This window comes from Chiroxiphia lanceolata, chromosome 1 (assembly GCF_009829145.1).
Source record: "Chiroxiphia lanceolata isolate bChiLan1 chromosome 1, bChiLan1.pri, whole genome shotgun sequence".
Classification (NCBI taxonomy): domain Eukaryota; kingdom Metazoa; phylum Chordata; class Aves; order Passeriformes; family Pipridae; genus Chiroxiphia; species Chiroxiphia lanceolata.
The window spans coordinates 28,358,570-28,381,110 of NC_045637.1; the positions used below are offsets into that span (position 1 = coordinate 28,358,570).

The following is a 22,541-nucleotide window of genomic DNA, read 5'->3' on the forward strand; positions in this document are numbered from 1 at the left end:
ATCAGATGAAGTTAGCATTCCAATACTGACACCCTCTTCTTTTCTGGGCTAACATAACATAATCAGTGGATTAGGAAGACAGTTAAATACATGAAGGATTGGTAAATAAGTGAGTAAGTGAGCTAAGACAATGACTTTGATTTAGGAGAAACATGAAAATGGTTAGGCTGCTTGTTGGTCCTTGAGTTCACCAAATTTATTTTCATAATAAAGAGAAAAAGCAGAAAGTTAGGAAAATGAATACTATAATCAACAGTGTTAAAGGAATGATTTCATCTCAGGTTCAAGAAGGAATATACATAGCAGTCTGGGAAAAGACAGGCATCATCAAAGGAAAAAAACAGGTAGGAAATCGCAAAGGTCCAGGAAAACTATTTTTGAGCTGTCAATTGCAAAGTCAGTCTTAGATTGGTCTTCCTGGTTTTGCATTCCATTAGCAACTTTCTACCTTTACGGTGAAACAGCAATGAAATCTTATCTATCTCACACATATGAAAAAAACCCAACACCAAACCACCAAACCAATGATCTAACAAATGCTCTGCATGGAAAAGTCATAAGGGTTTATTACTCTGCCTAGTAACACAACCCCTAAGTTTTTCACCGGCCTGAGAGAGATAATTATGAATAGTAGAGGTAAGAAGAATGAAGAAAGCATCATAGGAAAGGATAAGCTTTAAGTGAGAAAGGAAAACGGTAGAGAGAGTTAGAAAGGAAAAAGCACAGAAGAAAATATTCCCCAAAAATAGAGGGAGATCATAGAATGATAGTGGTTTAGCTCAGGAAGGACCTTAAAGATCACCTAGTTCCAGCCCCTTTGACATAGACAGGGACACCTGAATGATAATAGCTATGTATTAAAGAAGTTTCCTTCACAGGGAATGAACTCATGGATAATTTCTGCTCTTGAACATTGAGCAAAATATCTTCAGAGTTATTTTAGTACCTAATTTGAAGAATGGGTCAAGAATTCTATCAAAGTAGGTCGGGGTACAGTTACCACCCCTGCCACATCTGCTTCAGATGCAAGTGCCTAATTGCAAATGATAGATTAAGTTGTGTTGATTGTTTGTGTAATACTGTAGTTGAAGATCATGAAATTCTCCAAGTGAGAAAGCCGACTGTGGTCCTTTTGGTAATTTATTTGAGAAAAGAATGCCCTATATGCATTTTATGTGACACACTTACTAAGTAAAGCAGCCCTGAGGGACTAGAATACAGCAGCAGGCAAGCTATGTCTAGGAGAGGATGCAAAATATCATTAAGTAATAATAGATCATGTATAGGGATCATATTTCTGTAGCTTAATGCAAAACTAGCAAAAATTTTCCTAAACTATGTGACAGCTCTTATTTTGTCTGTCACTCTATATCCAGTCTGCATGGAACAAAGAAGTAGCAGGTGGCAAAGCTATTATTTTATTTACAGCTCTTCGGAGCTTCCTAGTGGTTTTATTTAGCTGAATGATTAATAGCTGCATTAAGCTCAAACTTAATATTCAGTGTGCGTTTTTAAGTAGAAGATAACAGACAGTTTGAAGAAAAAAGATTAAATTTAAAAGCCCTGTCACATGAAACCTTTCACCTGGGGGTGACATTAATTTAATTTACATAAAGACCAGACAAATTCACTTTTTCAAGGTTGAAGACCATGAAGCTGATGAAGAATAATTCACTTTGCACCAGATAGAGTAAGACTGGAGGATGACTATATTTTTTGTAGTAACTCGGTTCTGGCCCACAGGACACGATAAGGACTACTGGCCCTTCATTGGGCTTTCAGAGTGTGAAACTTACTTTTCACGTACAAATGCCATTACAGAAATGGCTTAAAGCTATCCCCAGGAATGGCGCTGATAAGTCAAGGGAAGCAGAGATCTCAATGTCCTTTTTTAAAAAGTCAGTAGGATTGAGAGGTTGGGAAAGGCTCACAGGTTCCTCAGATGAGGGTCACTGCAAACAGAGAAGGTTCTGGGAAGGGAAAATGCAGGAAACAGTCTCTTTTGTGGCAACCAATTGTTTCTCTCCTTCCCTACTTCTGCTCTCACTCTGGCACTCTACCTCTGAGGAGTTCCTGTGGCACATCATTCTTCATGCAGAATACTTTTATATTGTTGAAAAATGTGGTTTGTATTTTTCTTTTTTTATTATTAATTTTTAAATTTAGCCCAACTTCTTGGATAATACTTGTCTTTTGAGAGAAGAAATTTTTCACATCCGTCAGCTCCTGAAAGCTTCATTCTTTTACTCTGTTCCTTGTTCAGGTAACTTCTGTCTTAAAACTGAACTCAGTCCTTTATGTATCTTCAGCTTTGCAAATGACAGCTTCAACATGCATCATCTAATGCTTATCTGTGGAACCAGAGCAGGAATAAGAAGGACATTCTGCCGTGTGGCTATCATATGGCAGTGTAACCTCTGAATTGCTGAAAATTTTTATGGATTGTTTATATTACCTTTTAAAATATTTAATTGCTTCAGAAACATCTGATACTTTTATTGTGTCTCTGAATTTCACCTGAAGAAACCCCAGTGGTTTTCTTATAGTGCTGTACAGTTGAAGCTATATAAGCAGCTCTGCTACGGATGATACCTCTAACCTTAGTTTAGGAGCTTTGTGTTTTTGCATGGTTTAATTCAGTAGCATCCATTGCAGGTATTATGTATGTTGCATGTCAGTCAGTCTCTGAAATGGGCATACACCTGGCTTTAGATGCAGCAAACATTATCCAATTTGTCCTTATCCATCTCTCTGCCAAAAGGTTACTGAGCCCATGACTGGATGCAAGATGTAAATGTTCGTGGCTTCTAACAGTGCAACCTGCTAGCACAATTAACAAGCTAAAAGCAGTTGATTTACTTATATTTCTAGTTTGAGTTTATTGTAAACAAAATAGTCACAATTAAAGGGAATCCCTGTTAATTAAGTCCCATTTACCAAGTTATGGGAACGGGGCACTCCGGCAGGATTTGAGGAGGGAATCTCTGCCTTTCCCACAGACCATTCGGGATTTCTCTGCAGTGGCAGAAGGCATTTCTGTGTGGAAGTGCCATTCATGGGGAGTGGTCTGCAGGTCTGCACAGGGACTCCTTACCTGGGACCACTGGCAAAGATGTTGCAACAGCTACTTGACCCTCAAAGTAGGAATTGCACCCAGCAGTACTAAAGGTGGATGGGCTTCTATGAGTTCTCAAAAGAGCAAGGGCCTCAATTCCATTTTTCTTTCCCATTACTTAGTCGCCTTGAAGAAAGCAGATGGAATTCAAGTGTTGATCATGGATGAAAAATATGTTGAATCTTACAGAATAAGAACGGTGAAGGTGGGTAGCTTTAAAGCTTTGGGAAATTTTGATGTGGACCCTTCTTTATATCCATGACCTGGGTCTCTTTTTCCCTCTCTGAAATTACATGCAACACAGAGGCACCTTAGCTTCTGGGGCTAAGCGTCCTTCACTGGTACTGCTGAGTTCACAGTAACAGCCCACACGCACAAGACATCATGTGAAACACATACAATCATAGAATAGTTTAGATTGGAAGGGACCTTTAAAGATCATCTAGTCCAACCCCTCTGCAATGAGCAGGAAAATCTTCAACTAGATCAGATTTCTCTGAGCCCTGTCCAATCTGATCTTGACCATTTCCAGGATAAGGTCTAGGTTTCGTAAAGGCAGTTCCTAGTCCTCTTGACTGTGAAGCAGTTGTCCTGCATGTGTACCGAAAAGGCTATGAACCAATGACAATGAAAACAACACAAAACAGAAACAATTTTCCTGATGTGGGACAGAAAAAAAATCTGCTTTTCCAACCGGTCTCTTGGTTGGCTTTTCCCTTTGTCACTCCTTTTTTTTTTTTTTTTTGTTTTGAAGTTGAATGATGACGTTTCATCTGTAATAATATGTTGAAGAGATTATAGTATGAAAGCACTACATCTCTCCATCTATAGCCATAATTGTTCCTACTTCTGCATGTCAAGGGACACATGTAAGATTTGGTCAGTGCTGCGGTATAGCATGAAGCAGGGAATTAGCATGGATAATCACTGGCACTTAGATCAAGGTGACTGCAGGGCTCTTTACCTCTTAAGAGTTATTCCTTAGTAACCCAACAGCCTGCTTGATGGAGGCTGCAGGAAATCACTCATATGGTGTTGAATACCAAATACTCAGCAGGTCAGAAGCAGAGAAAGGTTTAAACGAGACTGTGAACTAGTGGAGTCAGCGGTTTCCTAATGGCACTGTAAACAGGCAGATTAGTTACCCACAAACATATGCCATCTCTATAATATTAAAAACAGAACTCTGTGCATGATTCTGATACCAGAGCAGAAGATAGTAAAAGACACTGTAATGCTCACAATGAGGCAAAGAAAATTCATCAATAAAGTGTGTTTCTGCTAAGCAAAATCATGGTTCCTTTTTCTGACTTAGTATTATCAAAAAAATCTTGTATGAGCTGTCTCTTTTAGCTTCACTAAACACTATGACTGCTTAAAATTGTGTATGCCTGAAGAATAAAGAATTCCCCAACAACTTTATTTTCAGAGCTATGATGCTGTACATATTCAAAATTCCTATGCGTATCAGCAGTTGCACATGGGTCAATCAAGCAAAAATAGTATTATGTTTCTGCATCTTTGAAATAAACCTATGGATATTATTATGTCTTTATTTACCTGATATTGATAACATATTCTGTGGTGTAATCTTTCTTGAACTCTGTGTCCCATGCCCACAAAAGATTTTTATAAACTAAGGTTCACATCCTGTTTTAAATTAGTTAGCTCCAAACAGTGGAGAATATAACTGACTTCAGTTGGATTATTCTAACTTGAAAATGGTTAATGCAGAAGAGAGCAGAAATAGCTTTTGTTGTTTTCATGGCAACAAGAATTTTGTCTTGCATCTAAGTCAGCCTTAGCTAATATCTATTTTTCTTTCTACAGGTATAAAGATGTATTTGTAAATCATAAATAGTGACAAACCAGGCATAATGTATCTTAATTCAATTGATGGTGCAATCACCATTTTTATTGTCAATTGCTTCTCTGTTGTCAGGTCTGGATAAAAATATTAAATACAAAAGCAATAATTCCTCAATCAAACTCTTTTTAGAAAGCACATATCAACCTAATGGTTGAAGCTAGCATTCCAGTCACTTGTAAAGTCATTTCTCTTGTCATGTAAAAAGAGTTTTAGAAATTGTTCCTGCTGAGTGGAAAAGAGAATCAGTCTAAACTGACATGATGTTTGCAAGGAAGTGGGTGAGGGTGGCTAGATGGTTTAGAGAATAAGCATCGAAAAATGGAAACTTTCCCTGTTAGAAAATCCATCAGATGGAGATGACTTTCATGAACTGTTGAAAAAAAAAAAGGTGGATATTTCAGGCCCCTTTTCAGTGGATGGTTACCTACATTCCTAAAGACACGAATTGAATTGGTGGGCTAAATCCTACCTTTACTTTAGAGATGATTCAATTTTAGGTAAGGATTAGAATGCTGATAGAAGTGGAAGGACACTTGTGTTTTGCAGTTTTGGCTGTACATTATATTCTGCAGAGAAAGAGAATATTCTCCAGAACCTTCTTTTTGCTGACAGACTTACTGTCATATATTCTTGGATGTTTACAGTAAAAAAAAAGGACTGGAAGGGAAAAGTAGTTGCAGAGAAGTATTTTACATTCATTTCCCTAATGAAGTTATGAGTGCAAATAGGTATAATTAAAACCAAAAAATTAACACCAAAATATGCATACAATTGTCCCAAAATGCCAAACAATTGAACATAACCTCCTATTTGTGTATTTCAATCAAAAATTAATTTGCATAGCAATTTTGAAACCATAAGTTAATAAAAGTGATTTTTTTCTAATTCTGCGCATTTATTCAATTAATAAGTGCAAGGTATATTTTTTTCCTGAAGTGGGGGAAAACTATGGAGTTAAGTTTTAAAAAAGTACATCAAGGAATGTTCTACTGCAAATGGAGATTTTTTTCTATAAAACTGAAATTTTTTTGGCAAATCTAATCTGAAGAGGTGCATTTTGTCCAAGTAAGACATATATATGTAAAAAAGCTGACATACAGTACTCCATTTTCTATTTAAGTATCTTTCTGCAGGCACTAGGCAGAATTTATTTGCAATATGATTAGGCTGTATTTTTTCTGTCTTGAGATATGTCCCTTCTCTACCCTCATCCTATTTACCCAGTGAAATGTATTTTGAAAAAAAACTGTTGAACTTACTCTCCAACCTGGATTTTAGGCAAAACTTGGGCAAATATTTAAAGTTGCATATACAAAATCAGGTAATTAAGTCACTAAGACATTTTCTTGTAGAGGATTAGGCAAAACTTGTGAAGCAGAAAATAACAAAAATATTGAGATCAATATTCAGACTCTGGGGATTAGCTGGTCTTGGAGTTGTTTATGGCAGCCAGAGAGGCATGAATGATGCAGGAATTTCAAGACAAAACTAAACCCCAAGATTTTCCTGTACAGCTAAGTGTTAAGTATTAGAATTACTCCTAATGAAAACTACTTATTGTGGCTGCAGGCATAGTCTTGCTTATAAATGTTAGACTGATGCTTTTTGGAAACAAAATAGTAACTTTTGTACATAAAGAAATGTGAGTAAATCTACTTAATGTCTCCCTGCCCTTTCTCCTCCTGTTGTAAAACTATTTTTCTGTCATTTGAAGTAATGTCCAATTATTCATGCTCCCCATAGGAACATTTTACAGTAAGGCAATGAAAAAGCTTTCCAGTGGCCTAATCATTTCCCAAGGCATTAATTGTGTAATCTGAGTGTGAATTCTTAATGTCCATAAGGTATTTTTTCTTCCTTAATACAAGAGTAATGGTTTCTGCCTCTTAAAAATCTGTTTTAAATTCTGTGTATTCAAGATACTATTGACACATATCACAGATGTGATTGATTCTCCAGTTTGTTAATAATATTGTATACCTTGAAGGAGTGTCACTTAACTTGGGTTGACAAGTACAGTAGACTGTCATGGACAGGTGTAGGAAGCACTGATGGGTTTAGTGTTTCTACAGCATTACACTAAACAGCAGATAAATTAAAATCACAGTTGTAGCACTGGAGCTGAAAGAATAAACACTTAAGATTACAAAAACAGATTTCTGAAACTTTATGTACTCTTCATCTGAGAAGCCATCTTAGAAACACCGAATGAAACATAAAAGCACAGTTCACAAAAGATTAATCAAGTACAATGTGACGGTGTCCGAGTTTATGTAAAAGAAAAAGAAATCTAGAGAATTGCATCACATGCTTTCCTTCCCTATTTTCAAACTGTCAGAAAACTAAATTAAATTTAATTCTGATCTTATTTACACTAAGTTTACTGATGTAATTTAGTTATTTTGGATTGAGCAACTCAAGGTTTAAACCAGCAAACAGGAGACATGGGAGAGACAGAACTGTCAAAGTCCCGAGTACAGCTTATGAAGACAAGACATAATGATTATTTTTTCAAGAGTGTGCTTTGCAAGTCAGTTTACAATATAAATGAAGATACCAAATAATGTGAATCTATAAAAGCATTCTTGTACTCCTGAGTCACTGTGCAATAATTTCCATGGTAAATTGATATGGGAGGTGCACCTCATGTAAAGGAGATTCTTCTATAACTTGAGCACAGAACTGGACTCAATTCTAGTCTGGTCAGAGATGAATAGAAAGGGCAGTTGTGCATCACACAACCAGTGTTGTATCCTCTAGACCAGTGCTAACTGTGTTTACTACACATTCCTCGATTTCTGATAAATCTTCCTAATATTTCAGCGCTCTGGAATAGCTTGTGTTCATTCACTTTCTGCATACACAGTCAATAAAACAAGATTTATTTTCTGTAAGGGAACAAAAAGTCATAAACTAAAGGAATTCCTAAAATATCAGTGGAAAGACTTCTTGATTTACAGAAGGATATTCAAATGTCACCATTCTGAATTAATTCAATGTAAATCCAGAATAAAATTCTTGAAATCAAGTGATCAGATATATTTATTTTTCTTAAACATATGTCTGGATTTTTTCGTTATATTCATTACCATAAGGGAAAGAGGATTTTTGTCCCAGATGATTCACCTGATTGTAGTATATGACTAAAGAGACTGGTGGTTTGTAATGATACTGGTATTGCAGATTCCCTATATAGTTTTGGCCATATGGAAGAGGTACTGATTTCTCGTCACACGTGCTTTCTTGATGCAAGTATGAATCACCTGGCTGAATATTTTCTACGTATCTTTTTTAATTTACAAAGAAGCATTGTTTTACACTTACTAAGAGACCTCATTCCCCTTAGGGAACCCCCATGTTGGTTTTCTTTACCTGCTTTTCTAATATCTCAGCCAACTCAGGACTGAGGTTCTGTGCCTGTTTTTTTTGAGGAAGCTCTTTTTTGCTTTGAGAGGTATCTTTGTTGAGTTTCCTCATATAGTCGTGCTTCTGTCTTCCTTGGCATGGAAGACAGCGCAGTCTGGATATTCTCCTGCTTTACTCTGCCTGGTATATTTCTTTATGGTTAGCTCCACATTTTAAGGCCTTGTTCCACTCCCTGGTTCACTGTCAGGGCACCTAAAAATATGGGGTATTTGTCATTTCCTCTCTTCCTCATTCAAGGTTTTTTGAGGAGTATATCCAGTGTAGAGTTTGATAGGTTATTTTCTTGGCTTCAGGTTTTACCTTGTCTAAGCTCCTTAAAACACAGTAGTCACATTTTGTAAATCACATGTTGTAGCCTCTATGAAACATTTTAGTAGCATAACTGATTTTAAACTAATGATCCACACTCTGAGTGCTAGGTATTAAAAAAACCCCAAAACTAAAACAGCTGACCCCTAATACATTTGAGGAGTTCAGTGTGTATTTTATGTGATCTTCCCTTCATCTTTTCCCATGCATTCACTGGATGTTACAGAACTTCTTCTGGAGGCTCCTTTGTATCACCGGTTTAAGCTCCAAGGAACAGTTGCAGAGTTCGACATTTTGACAACTTGCCTGCAGCAGATGGGTAAGTTTCATTAGCTGATTGTTATTGTCTGTTAGGAACTTAATACTAATATTTGAGCAACATGGTCTAGTGGAAGGTGTCCCTGCCCATGGCAGGAGGGCTGGAACTAGATGGTCTTCAAGGTCCCTTTGAAGCCAAACCATTCTATGCTTCTATGATTTGAGCATAAGATCCCACATTCAATGGCTATAACAATAGAGTTGAGAATGGTTTTTATCCTGCTTGGGAAGACCATTTACAAATACTTTTTTAGTCCTATTAACCCTGGAAAAAAATATTCTATGTATGTAAAAATTAAATAATAATGCATTCAGACTCTCATTTAGAAAGACATTGATCACTCATAACTAAGACATAGTAACCATCATGATTCTTAAACAATGATCTTTTTTCTTTCATACAGATTAATTTTATAGCACTTTAAATGCCATGAAAATGTCTGCACAAAATAGGGGTTGGGGAGATTTATGTTCCATTACTGCCATTTTCTATAACATTCGTCCCTAAGATCATGTGGTCACAGTTCCTGACAGTTTAGGGCTCTGCTTGCACTGTTATGCATCAGATTTAGTAAACATTTACAGAAAGTTTCATTTCAACTTGGGGAAAGCATGTTAGAAAGTAACAATACGGGTACATCTTAGACTAAATTTTGTTTCATATGGTCTATTGAATTAAGCTGCCAAAACAATTTAGTGCTGACAATTGCCTCCAGCATCTCTTCCCAAACCACAAGATTCTGTGAAGGAATGAACACTATTAAGTTCTCTCTCTCTGTCTCCTCCTTCCTAATCCCTTAACTTTTTGCTGAATTTCCCTCACATGATTTTTGCCTTCTCCCAACAACACCACATTACCATTACTCATCCTAATAGAATTTACATGACTGGAATTTTTTTTTCTGTGACTTCTCTACACAACAAAACAGTTTTACAGCCTATAAAGTACTAGCCAGAACATGAAATACACCTAACTTCTGATACCTAGACAAGGTCTGCCTGAAAACAAATCATACTTGATTTCAGATTTAATGTATAACCATGATTAATATATGTGTCTTTATATAAGAAAAATATTAGCTTTATGAGGAAACAAGGCCTAATTCAATACCACTCAGGTTCCTCCATCTTTGCTAAAGCAATGGGAACATTTTGGCACAATACTGCTATATAAGCCACAGTAATGACCTCCAGCTTTGTTTCAATGACTTCATCATCTCAGAAGATGTAACTTCCATTTCCCATATCCTTTTGTACACCAAAAAAGAATAGATTTGCGGTCTGAGTTACATTACTTGAGAAATGTTTCAGTTTTCCTCCTTTGTGGATTAATCTTAATTTGTGTGAAGGTGTTCTCTATTATTGAATAGTCAACAAACAGTTCCTACAAAAAAAGCAGTCTGAAAGTTGCTAATTTTTCATTTTGACTCTTTGTTGTTCATAGTGTGTCTGGAAACCTATCTGTAGTTTATATGGCAAGAGAATAAACAAGGCCGTATCTTTCAAGGAAATAAGTGTTTCTGGTAAAAACCATCCAGAGGGACCTTGACAGGCTTGAGAGGTGGGCCTGTGTAAGCCTCATGAGGTTAAACAAGGCCAAGTGCAAGGACCTCCACCTGGGTCGGAGCAATCCCAAGTACAAATACAGGCTGGATGGAAAATGGATTGAGAGCAGCCCCAAGGTGAAGGTCTTGGGGGTGTTGGTTGAAAAGAAGCACAATATGAGTCAGCAGTGTGTACTCAGAGCCCAGAAAGCCAAACACTTTGGGCTTCATCAAAAGAATTATGACCAGCAGGTGAGGGAGGCGATTCTCCCTCTCTAGTCCACTCTCATGAGACCCCATCTGGAGCACTGCATCCATCTCTGGTGTTCCGAACAAAAGAAGGATGTGAACTTGTCTGAGCAAGTCCAGAAGAGGGCCACGAAGAAGACCTGAGGGCTGGAGCATCTCTCCTATAAAGACCATCTGAAAGAGTAGGGGGTGTTGAACCTGGAGAAGAGAAGACTCCAGGCACACATCACAGCAGCATTCCAGCACCTAAAGGGCCCTACAAGAAAGATGGAGAGGGATTTTTGACAAGGGTGTGTCGTGATAGGACAAAGGGGAATGGCTTTAAAGTGAAAGAGATTTAGATTAGATATTAGGAATAAATTCTCTACTGTGAGCATGGTGGAGCATTGGAATGGGTTGTTCAGAGAAGCTGTGTATGCCCCATCCCTGTAAGTGTTCAAGGCCAGATTGCATGGGGCTTTGAGCAACTTGGTCTAGTGGGTGGGATCCCTGCCCATGGCAGTGGGTTTTGAAATAGATGATCTTTCATTCCATTCCAACCCAAAGCATTTTGTGATCCTATGAAAATTTATTATTGCTGGGACTTAAAAGTACTTTCTGGTATCTATCTGTGTGGTTACCAAAAGGTTTGATAAAAGTAACTGGCTACAGGATGATAGCTGATTCAACCTCCTGTCCTTATCCCTGAAAGGAAAGGCTACAGGATCCAAGTGTGGGAGAGCTCAGAAAGGTTCTTTGGTTTTGAGTTTGGCTTTTTTATTTATTTAGTTATTTAAATAAATAAAGGATTAGAGGCAACTGAAAAGAAAATAAAAATAACTTTGTATTTGTTGGAATTGGTTTATACTTTTCAAATTAAACAAATGCTTTTGCATTAGCTATGGAGTCGCTACCATAACAATGTAAATTGTCAGTTGTTGGTCATGCATGACAGATCTACTCTGATATTTCTACTTCACATTTAAGGCACATTCTCCAACTTTTAATTCTGCTCACAATGTAGTTGTGAAGGATTTAATTTTATTGAGCAAAGCTGATCCTTACATGATTTCAGAACCAAAGCTGAAGACTTCAGAAATGAAAGAATTTGAAGCATGGTAATTAAACTGTTAGCAGTAAAACTCAGCCTACTACTGGCAAGGCAGAATGTTACCTAATTCCCATTTATTTTTGTGCATATCATCAACAAAATTGTTATAATCTGCTACTTCTCTGTGTACACCCTCACTAGAGTGTGTAGGGCTGATGTTGAAAAAGCTGCACTTTTTCTTGAAGAATGGTGAGATTTTTAAGAATGTGGCCTGAACCTGAGATAAAAAATCCCCAAACTCAATGGATAACTACAGAGTGCTTTTGAACTGTAGTTCATAATTAGAATTAAGGTAAAAATAACTCCAAATGAAACCAAAACCAAAACAGCGAAATTCAATACCACTGAAATCAACATCACTTTGGGTCAAACTGTGACTGTTGAATATGATCCTTAATACTCTTGAGACAGTCCTGCTTCTTTTCAAATTATGGTGTATTATATCAATGTATTTGAAAAGTAGACTGTAAACAAGGTCAGATCTCAGACTGAGCTAAATTTGTAGAAAACAATCAAAGATACAATTCATTTTAGTAGTTGAAATGGTATTTTTGTTTTATTTCCATTTGTTTTATTTCAACTGAGGGGTATAGCACACTATGCCAATGATTAACTGAATTATCCTGTAAATGTGTAGTGTAGGTGTGAGTAGTTGTTCCTTAGTATCATACACAAAGCACACACAACAGAGCAGCACTGAAGACTGACTCTTAGCCTGAAATTTATTATCTTTTTCAGAACCTTTAACAAACATGACAGAGACATAGGGAAGTTCCAATTTTTTCGGTATCAACAAGGCTTCTCTCTGAAGTGCCTCTCTTTTGTGTGCCACCTCTTCTCTTGATAAACTACACACGCTGGGACAGGCCATTCTCCCAATTTCACACTTTAGAAAGCCCATGTGTACAGAGACTGGTGTAGAGCAATAACTTTTGAAGCAAGGCTAGTTATGGATTGCTATTGTGATCATGGTTGGTTGAACTCCAAAGAAGAAATTTCTTTATCAAGGAGCTGCAAATTATATTACTGCATAAGGGTGTGAAGCAGACTTTCAAGTGTAAGCTCACGCAGCAGCATTAGCTGTCTTTCTGTGGTTTGGTCTTTTAAGCATACCACAAGCTGAAGCGCAAGTAACGTGTTAGGTAGATGAAACAGGCTCAGATTTCACTTTGTGGAGGAAAAGATTAAGCTGATTTCAAGGATGGAATCAGAGGAATCAACCATCAGATCTCCTCCAAATATTTGTAGAAGGCCTAGCATGCTAAGAGCCGAAGAAGAGCTTCAATTGTTACTATTACACAAAAGTAGTAAAACCAACACAGGCAGAAGAGCAAGGGGCAAACAAAGGTTGACTGATTTGAACAGCATTATTGGGAATTTGAAACTCAAAAAACCCCCTGAAATTTCACAATTATTGTATTTTTCAATATATTTATCAAGGAGAAGGTATTGAAAAACAACTTTGTAGTTATCTGGAAATGTGTGAAAATGAATAGTCTTTCACATGCAACAGCCATAAGAAGGATGAGGAACTGTCTCAATTTTCAGATGTGTTGTGAGTGGGGAGCTAGGTCTCATTGTTTCATATGCCTGTTATCCTCCCACAGTAAGCTATACGTATTCACAGAAGCCCACATAGACTGCTGGGGCAAGTTGCTATGTTCATACATCAGAAACTGGAAATAGGAATGCTGTGATAACACAGACCTTTTCAAACACCATTTTCTCTAATTCACAGATCAGTCACTGCTGTTTGGGTAAAATACAGCTAATCAGATGCAAATGGTTTAGTTCCACAGTGAAGGTACATATCCAGTAAATATTGTCCTTCCTTCCTCCCTCCATCTTCCATTATAAGAAAATACCTCCCTTTTTGTTTCTTTGTGTAGTACTTTTCCCTTCACTTTATCCTTATGTTTCCACATTCCTGTTTATTTCTTTTCATTCCTCCACTTTCCAAATATTTCAGCCTCCCAAAACATCCTATTGCGCATAATTTTCCCTCCTCTGGAGGACAAATGGACTGCCTGGTACATAAGTGAGACTACAGATATTCAGTACTCAGGAACTGTTCGTCATTAACCCAGAACAAAAATGATATGGATATGTATAGTTTTCCTATAATTACTAATGAAGGAGTAGTCTTGGAAGACAGAAAAAGTAAAGAGTTAAAAAAAGAGTAAAGAGTAAAAAAGAGAAATAGAATAACCAGAAGGCAAAAAGAGTGATCTCATGGTCTTGCCTTTCTCAATTATGATGCACATTATTACTGATGTTATCGAGGTCAGAGAGAGGAAAAAGAATTTATTAAGGTGCATATTTGTTAAATCTGTTGCTAGAAAAAGTTAACAGAATGAGGGAAAATATTTTTCTTTTTTTGCTATATGTATTAGTCTGTTTTCTCTGTAGCATATATATTGCTGTGTGTGTGAAAGTGATCCAAAATGAAAAAGATCAGGAAAATAGAGGAACCATAAAATAATTATTTAGATTGCAGTTGAGTAGAAAAAATACATAATCTAGGATCTTTAAACACTGAATAATGTCACAAAGCCAATGAAAAATTCAGTAACAGCCATGGACCAACATTATTATTACTGCAGTTTTTTTAATCTCTTCTTCAGAGATAGCTTCAAGCAAAAAAAAAGAGAAACTATAAATTTATAAAACAGCAGTATTCATCGACTGTTTCAGAGTCTTATAATGATGGAAACTAGGCAATTATAGAAAAGCTAAATCCTTGTGGTTTTTGGTAAATTGGAAGAGAAGTGTATCAGTAATACTATCTGAAATTAAACTGTATAGATTCTCAGTGTCTTCCACAGCTGCCCATATGTGCTGTCATCCCCCAAATCCCTCCTATCTCTCTGGTGACTACCCTGGGAGCCTCACCCTGTACCAACCCTTTGCAGACATGTGACTTCTGCTTCTTGCCACCAGGATAAATGTCACACATAATTAAAGAATTGGTTGCTTTAGAGTGTATTCTCTGTAAAAGCAGACCTACTACTGCCTGCCAAAGTTATAGAATCTGAGTGGTTTTAAACATAAGGAATTACTGCTTGTCTTTAAACAATGCGTTTAAGAAATTGTCAAGTGTGTTCAGTCCTTCAATGCTTTTCATGAAAGCAACTCCTGAATACCTGGCCTGAATATAAATGAGAGTTACAAGATTATGTTCAGGTTTCATTGGTGTCATATTAATAGTGTAAAATGAATCCAGTATCTCCTCTTTTTTTGTATTTTTCCTGTCCTGAAAGAAAATAATTTTCTTAGCTATCTCTGTACAAAAGCTGGACAGGAACAGTAGGAATAGTGTCTGCTCCTTTCACTGGTGTATCTGATAACAAAGATGAGGAACAAGAGTGATGGTATTTATTGTACAGAAGATAACATGTGGCTACATTCTGTTTTGTACCTTATAACTCCCCATCCATTAAAAAATCAACAACATTCAAGTTGTTAGATGCATCTTAGAACAATTCTGCCAGGGGAAAATTAAGGAATTTTACTTTTTGTATTTTATAAACACTTCCAAGTGCCTCCAAGAACCGGAACCCACCAGCATTCCTCCCTGTCTTGTAGAAGTAAGTACCTATGTTTGAAAGGTAATGTGATTAGGATGTGATTTGGAAAAAACATGGCTTTTCAGTATTTTCTATCATCATATACTTTCTAGAAACCAGGCCTTGGTGAGGAAAGCAGTAGTTCCTACAGATCTCATCTTTTCACTGAGAATGTAAAAAATTGTATTAATTAATGCCAATTTTACTTGTATCTCTCTTCTTTCTCCTATGACAAGCAATTATTCTTTATGAAATAAATGCATACAATGTATTCATTTCACTTATGTGAAAAAGTGAAAAAGTCAGAGAATACATTGAATCTCAGCTGACAACCAGATATATATAACACATGCATTTTCAAAGACCATCTCACCTAAGATCTATTGCCTGCTTATGCAGAAGTAATCCTATTCTCTGCAGCCGACAGTAGATGAATCTAAGTTCTCACTAGCCTCCGAAAAAATCAGCTGTTTCTTTCTCTCTCTTCCTGTCTCTTCTGAATTCAACAATATGGGACATATTATTAAATGGCATCTAAAAAAGAAGACAGATATTTTGAAAAGTTTGACAAACCTACTGGATGCCGTGATGGATTTTCTACCACTGCATGTGTTGAAGCTGTGTTGATTGAATGTTTTTATGGAAGTTACATACAATTACAATTAGATACCAACAAGAATTAATTAAAAGAATTTCTACTATGCACGACAGTTACATATTAACTATGATCTCTCTTGGCCATATAATGTTATAACAGACCTTAAAGGATGCTGCATTGGCTGTATCTTAAAAAATGAGCTTTTAATTTTAGGGCTTAGACTAATGACCGGTTACAAATCTGCATGCAGTATTAGCTGAAATTCATCAAGTGAAAAACTTTTACATGCAGATAACTATCATAAATCAGATGCCATAAAATTGCTGATGAATGGTTAATAACTGGATAACCAGTCTAATTATCTAGAGAGAATGCTAACTGTTTTGTTGAGGGGTAATTATGCACCATTATTATTATGAAATGGCTAAACATGGAGAGCTGATGTGAATAATTAAAAACTGTTGGCATTTTAAATATACAATTTTTTTTAATTTTATACATCCTTTGCCACAACAAATATGATCTGGCACTTGTTCTTTTTGCAGTATCCATTTTTTTGTACCTTTCGACTTCTCTGGTCTTTCTAGATCTGAATCTTTCAAACTTTTCTGCATGAAGTTAATTTAATGCATTGTCAGTATTCTTCACTTTGGTGAAGTTTTACCAAAACTGCTGCCTCTCATATTAAAGTCTTCCAGGCACTCTGACTATTTGCATGGCTTCTTTTTTATACATGATCATGAATGCTACATAACATGAAGAGGATAGAAAGTCCAGAAAACTCTCAGTCTTGCTCAGGTTGAATATGAACAGAAACCCCAAAATGTGTGGAAATAACACCTGTGGAGAGGAGCATCCTGTGCCCCTACAGGCACTCAGCATTCAGCACTAGGAGATGTTTCAGTCTTCCCTAAGGATTTTATATTCACCTCTAAGAGGCAAAGAAAGACAATCTCAATGTCAACCTCAAATTCAACTTTGCATTCTAACCAAAATCATAATATTGAATTCAGATACTCTTATCTGAATAGATTGTATAAGTGATGAATTTTTGCTCCTGAATGATACCATTAGAGGTTTTAATTAAAGAGTTTACTATCACTTCAGTGCCAAATTATGCCCCTGTCTTGCACAGGGAGTAAAGGAGAGTGGATTTTTCTTCTTTGCTATGCACTTTGCATAGAAAGAAGGATAAATGGAATTACCTTTACCAAGGGAGTACAGTAGCTGTTCTCTCCCTGCATTCCACACACAAACTAGAACAGTAAGAGGTGCAGTCTGCTTCTCTCTGGCTCCTTTCTGAGAGAGGGGAAACAATGCAATATTTTATCGACCTATTTTCCTTCATGAGATCTCTCATGGGAAGACTGCAGCCCTGCACATACATACAAAGCTCAATAATCTGTGTCAGTCCTGAGCTCCTAGGTTGCCACACTTCATGTTCCCTTCCCTGCCAAAAGAATTAGCAATGGAAAAGCACCACCAAGTCGTGTGCTTAGGCACAGCAAAATGAAAAAGATTAATTAGCTCCTACAGGCAGTATAATGAAAATGTGGGAACAAATCTGTGTTGCAGAAGGTAGATTGAGAGGCTGGTGTACAGGATCCAGCCATCTGCAGACAGCCTAAAGTAATTCAAATTAGTGTTTTGACCAACTCTGACTGCAAGTGGCAGTAAGGGTGCCCATGTATTAGGTTAATTGAGGCTAAGTCAGCATTTCTTCTGCAAACATTTACTGTATTTTAAAAGCCTGGTGGCTGCAGCTGTCTGGGTTAAAACCTCAGATACAGGTCCTGGCACGAAAGCTCATCCTCTGTAAAAAAGAACCCCCCAGTTATTGTGGGACTAGGAGGAGCATCTCTTTGACTTTACTGAGGAGGTGGACCTCTCCTCAGAACGTGGTGATGAAACCTCTGTTGCCCTCTTTTGGGGTGCAGGAAATACAGTAGTAAAAGGCAAAAGTAGCACAGAGGCAGGGACTAATTTTTGGTTTTTTTTCTACCCTTATCGTTATGAACTTGCATAAAATAATTCAAGTATATTACAGTAAAACTTCTGAAAAGTTCTGGCAAGAGACTAATTCTGTTTGCTCAGATTAAACTTCCTAAGAGAAATCAATTTTAGCAATAAAGTCACAGACAATGACTATATGGAGGTAACGTGGATTTACATGGTGACCACCAATCTGCTCATATGGAAAGAAACTAAAAAGCAAAACACAAAAATAATACCTCCTCCAAGGTAGACATCCCCAGATATGCTAAAATTGCCAGCACATTTCTTGAGATCATGGTAAGTACTACAAATATAGAATTTATTATTTTGTAGCAATTATTATTAGAATAATTGCTACCATTGTCTTCTTTATTTGCTACCTGGATTTTTATATTTTCAACCTTGCTCCTCAGCCACAATGACACAAAACTTCTTTTTTGATCTTAAAGTTGCGATTTTCTGATAATCACTTCATTATGATAGTGGAGGCCTCAAAAAACCAACTCAATAGAACAAGTTACAAAGTAGAATAATGAAAGTTAATAATAAAAGAGACTGAATTTGATAATGAGTTTGGACATTTCAAAGCATGCAAACCAAGACCAGTACACCCTCCCCTCCACCTCCAATTTCTCCAGTGTTTAAATGATTTTTCAATAATTTTGAGTTGGTAGAAAGTAGAGACACTAAGTAATTAATTCAAAATGTTCTCAAACAAACCAGAGTTACTTTATATTATGGAAACTGAGACATATCTCAGTCCTGTTTATGCTGATTTGTTGAGTTCTTTTGATCATAATTTACATACTTCCTTGCTTGTTAACTTTAGTTCACAATTCAGAATTTGAAGTTGGCTTTTAGATCTGCGGTTAGTACAATGATTTGGAAGCCACTGATAATTACATGGTAGAACTAACCCTGAAAAGGATATTTTGAATAGAATCTTTTGTCTGAAGTTTATGTTCTTGATAGCATTAAATATGGTGTGAACAAAGGAAGGAAAACATGGAGGGAGAAGTTAGGACACTTAGGAAAGTTTCAAGGAAGAAGCTGAAAGTAAAATACTGCATGAAAAGTGAACTTCAGACTCAGAAATAATATACAGATAATTACCTTTAATACATATATTGTCTACATTTTGATGCCTAAAAGAAAATTCAAGGAGAAAAAAAACTCCGACGCAAATTAGCTTTGAAGGTGAGATAAGGAAAGGGTTTTAATTTGTGCCTAACCATAAAATTACAAGACGTGCGTGCCCCCATGTCTCAGATGTTACAATTTATGATACTGCTTGTCCAATCCGAGCTTTTCCCACCCTGTGGCTTTTGCCCTGGACCACCCTCAGTCACGTCCCTCGGGAATTGGGGCTGGGGTCTCTAAGACCACCTCTTCATCAATCTTCATCTTCTTCGGGGTACAGGGGGCATATATTCACCCAGTTCTTGACTGTACTCTTGCGGTTTAGGCCAAGGTACAAGCATTCTCCAAGTAGAACAGGCCTATCTTAAAGAGAGACTAAATGTTTCTACTGGAATTCAGGGGGTAGAATTGATATGGGGAGCATGGAATGGGGTGATAAGGTTGAAAATCTATGTTGCTTCTGTGCTAAGGGTAAGGGAATAAGGGCTGCTGCTTCTAAATCTACTTCTGCTATATAACTACTTATCATCATCATCATCACTTATAACACTTATAAAAATTAAGAAAAATCAAAAAACCAGATGGACCTCAAGGCATCATTTTATAAAAGAATGGTATTTTTTTACAATATGTCACATTTAAAAATAATTTTTTGGAATGATGAATACTTTAATATAGAGAACATATAACTGTTTAAGTGGCTATGACACTAGTAAGACAATAGCTGTAATATGCAAATCAGTGTAGTGATCTATAATTCAGCTAAAAATGTGATTTTTTCTATTTTATAAATTTGACTATTTCTGTTACTGAAGTATCACAATTTTTTTTATTCTAAAAGAAATTATCAATTATTTTTTCATGGGCTTTGACAGGTGATATAGATGATATTTGGAAGGGTTTCTGACTGAAAGATCAGTGAAAATAAATTAATAAATCGACTACCTTTTAATACAACATTTAAAATACCACACGTATTTTAGCATAACTTTTGCTTAGTTAATAAAGGCAAAACATACTTCTTAGTACTTTTTTGAGAAAGAAAATTTCCGTGACTACTGGCTTGATTGACTAAAACTAACTTGTTCTAAGCTTAGGTATAGTAAACAGCCATAATTTTGAAACAGGATGTTTACGCTCAACATAATATCATAAATTATGATGTATGATAATTGGTAATTGATTATATCAATATCTGTGAAAATATACAGATTTCTACTTACCCGACGGACAGGAAAGGCTCCTTTGATTCAAGTCTGTCAAGTAAATAACAAGTTTTAAATATATATTTTTTGTACTTCAGAAAAATTATACAATAAACTAAAACAGCCACTCTCAGTATCAAGTTTACTTGATGACATAATTTAGCAGCAATAGAAGGGCCTGATCCATTATACTAGGAGTTTAACTCAGAAAAAATCCCATTAACCTAATGAATTTTGGCTTAGAAAATAAATATTTACAAAGTAGCACATATAGGCCCTTTAAATTTCACAGATTCAAAAGACTTGTGTAGATATTTACGTGGAATGGCTAGAGTGAACAAGAAATACCTTGTCCTTTTTATTGCGTTTTTCATGTAAAATGTTAGTTTGGGTTTTTTTAACTTTAAACACCTTTTTTTTCTTTTTTTTTGTTTACCAGCGTCCTATGCTCATATGACATGGTCACTTCACGATTATGAGAACTTCTGGCACATTGATCTGAATCAGCACTGTGTGGAGCTGGATGTAACTGGTTTGGTAGATCCAAAGTCATGCCCAGTTCTAAAAGCAGTTGATAAAAGTGTTCCCCAACTCCCTGCTGTTGCTGTTGTTGCTGTGAGGAGATGCACCACCTGCACACTGGCAGGAGCTTCTTCTATTACTACTTTCCACCCAACCAAGATAAACGGAAGAGTCCTCATCTATGTTATCAGACAGTATTTCTGCTGTAGTACCTACAACTGGCTGCCCTTAATTTTTTATTTTGTTCTCACTGTGCCAAATTTACTAATATCAGCTGCTTTATGGGACCATTAGTATGTGATTTTAGGATCCTTCATAAACATATTTAAAGCATATTTAAATTTCAGTAATTTTGAGTGGTTACATGACATTCAAAAGTGTTCTGTTGTGATAATTTCCACTGAGAGTACTGTGTGAGGAGGAAGAGCAAATAACCCCCCTCAGGTCATTAATGTCTCTTTTTAGCCTTTAAGAAAACTATAGCATATCTAGAACAGAACATTTAATTCATGAATCTGAAACAAATTCAAACGCACAACAAAATATCAGAAATAGAATTGTAAATAGGACTAATTGTAAGGAAAGGTACTATAAATAATAAATGTTTTAAGAAAGAAAACTTTCCTGAAAATATGTAGAAAAACCAAGTACATTGGCAATTATTATTCAGCAAAGGTCTTGTCCAAAAAACTCACAAACCAATAGACCAGCTTAGTTATTGCCATTATCTAAAAGCCAAAATATATTGAAAACACAGTAACTTCTCTGTTGTCCTAATGACTATAGTTCACCTTTCTTTTTCTTTCTGGGGTTGAGATCCACATGGAACTAGTAGAATAGAAGAGGGAAACACTGATGGCTCTGCATATACCTAGAAGTACAGTAGAAACCCAAAGCTGCATATCCTCGTGGTCAGGGGGATGCTTATCCAGGGCAGTCCCAAGAAAATGTTGAGCTTGGAATTCTCTGTGTTTAGGCAGTGCTGCCACAGAGCAATAAAGTGACAGGGCCCTTCAAGTGGGGGTTTCATCCTTCTGCTGCAGGCTCTGTGCACAAGTGTTATTGTTTTGTTTTCTGTTTTTGTGCTTAATGAAATGAACCAGAGGTGGGAAGCACTCAGTGTTCAGCTGGAGATATTAACTATAAGCAAGATGAGCAAAGAACAAAAGCCTCAGAACACACTTATATACTTCATAATACAAAAATTTTATAATGAAGAGAGACCTGGCACTATCCTGATGGAGGACACTCTGGATGATTTTACTGGCAAACAAAAAGTCTGTGATAGAATGCCCTGTGGACAAAATACTGCAATTAAAAATCTATTTGAAATCCATTCTCATGATGGAATTCAATTTGATTTAATGAGTGCTGCCCTAGGTTTGACCTCGCTCTAGTATATTTGACTAAATGGTTTTAGATAATTTGCTGCATTACTTTTAATTAGTTCAAGTGTTCCTCATAGTAAAGAAATACAATTATCTGTTGGCCTTTTATTTGGTAATGCAGTATATGGCAAATTAATATCAAGGTTTCAAAACTGCAACACATTATAAAATAACATCCCATATCATCTTTACTGGTGACATTTATC

General features: G+C 36.4%; 1 protein-coding gene across 3 annotated transcripts in view; it reads right to left on the minus strand.

The window, feature by feature from the left end:
* The window catches only part of RALYL (RALY RNA binding protein like), a 374,061-nt gene that overhangs the window by 37,894 nt on the left and 313,626 nt on the right, over window positions 1–22,541 (minus strand). For all 3 annotated transcript variants that reach the window (XM_032689798.1, XM_032689791.1, XM_032689807.1), the window contains one exon: window positions 20,444–20,476. In XM_032689798.1, the coding sequence (XP_032545689.1) occupies window positions 20,444–20,476 (33 nt within the window). The remainder of the gene's footprint in view (window positions 1–20,443; window positions 20,477–22,541) is intronic.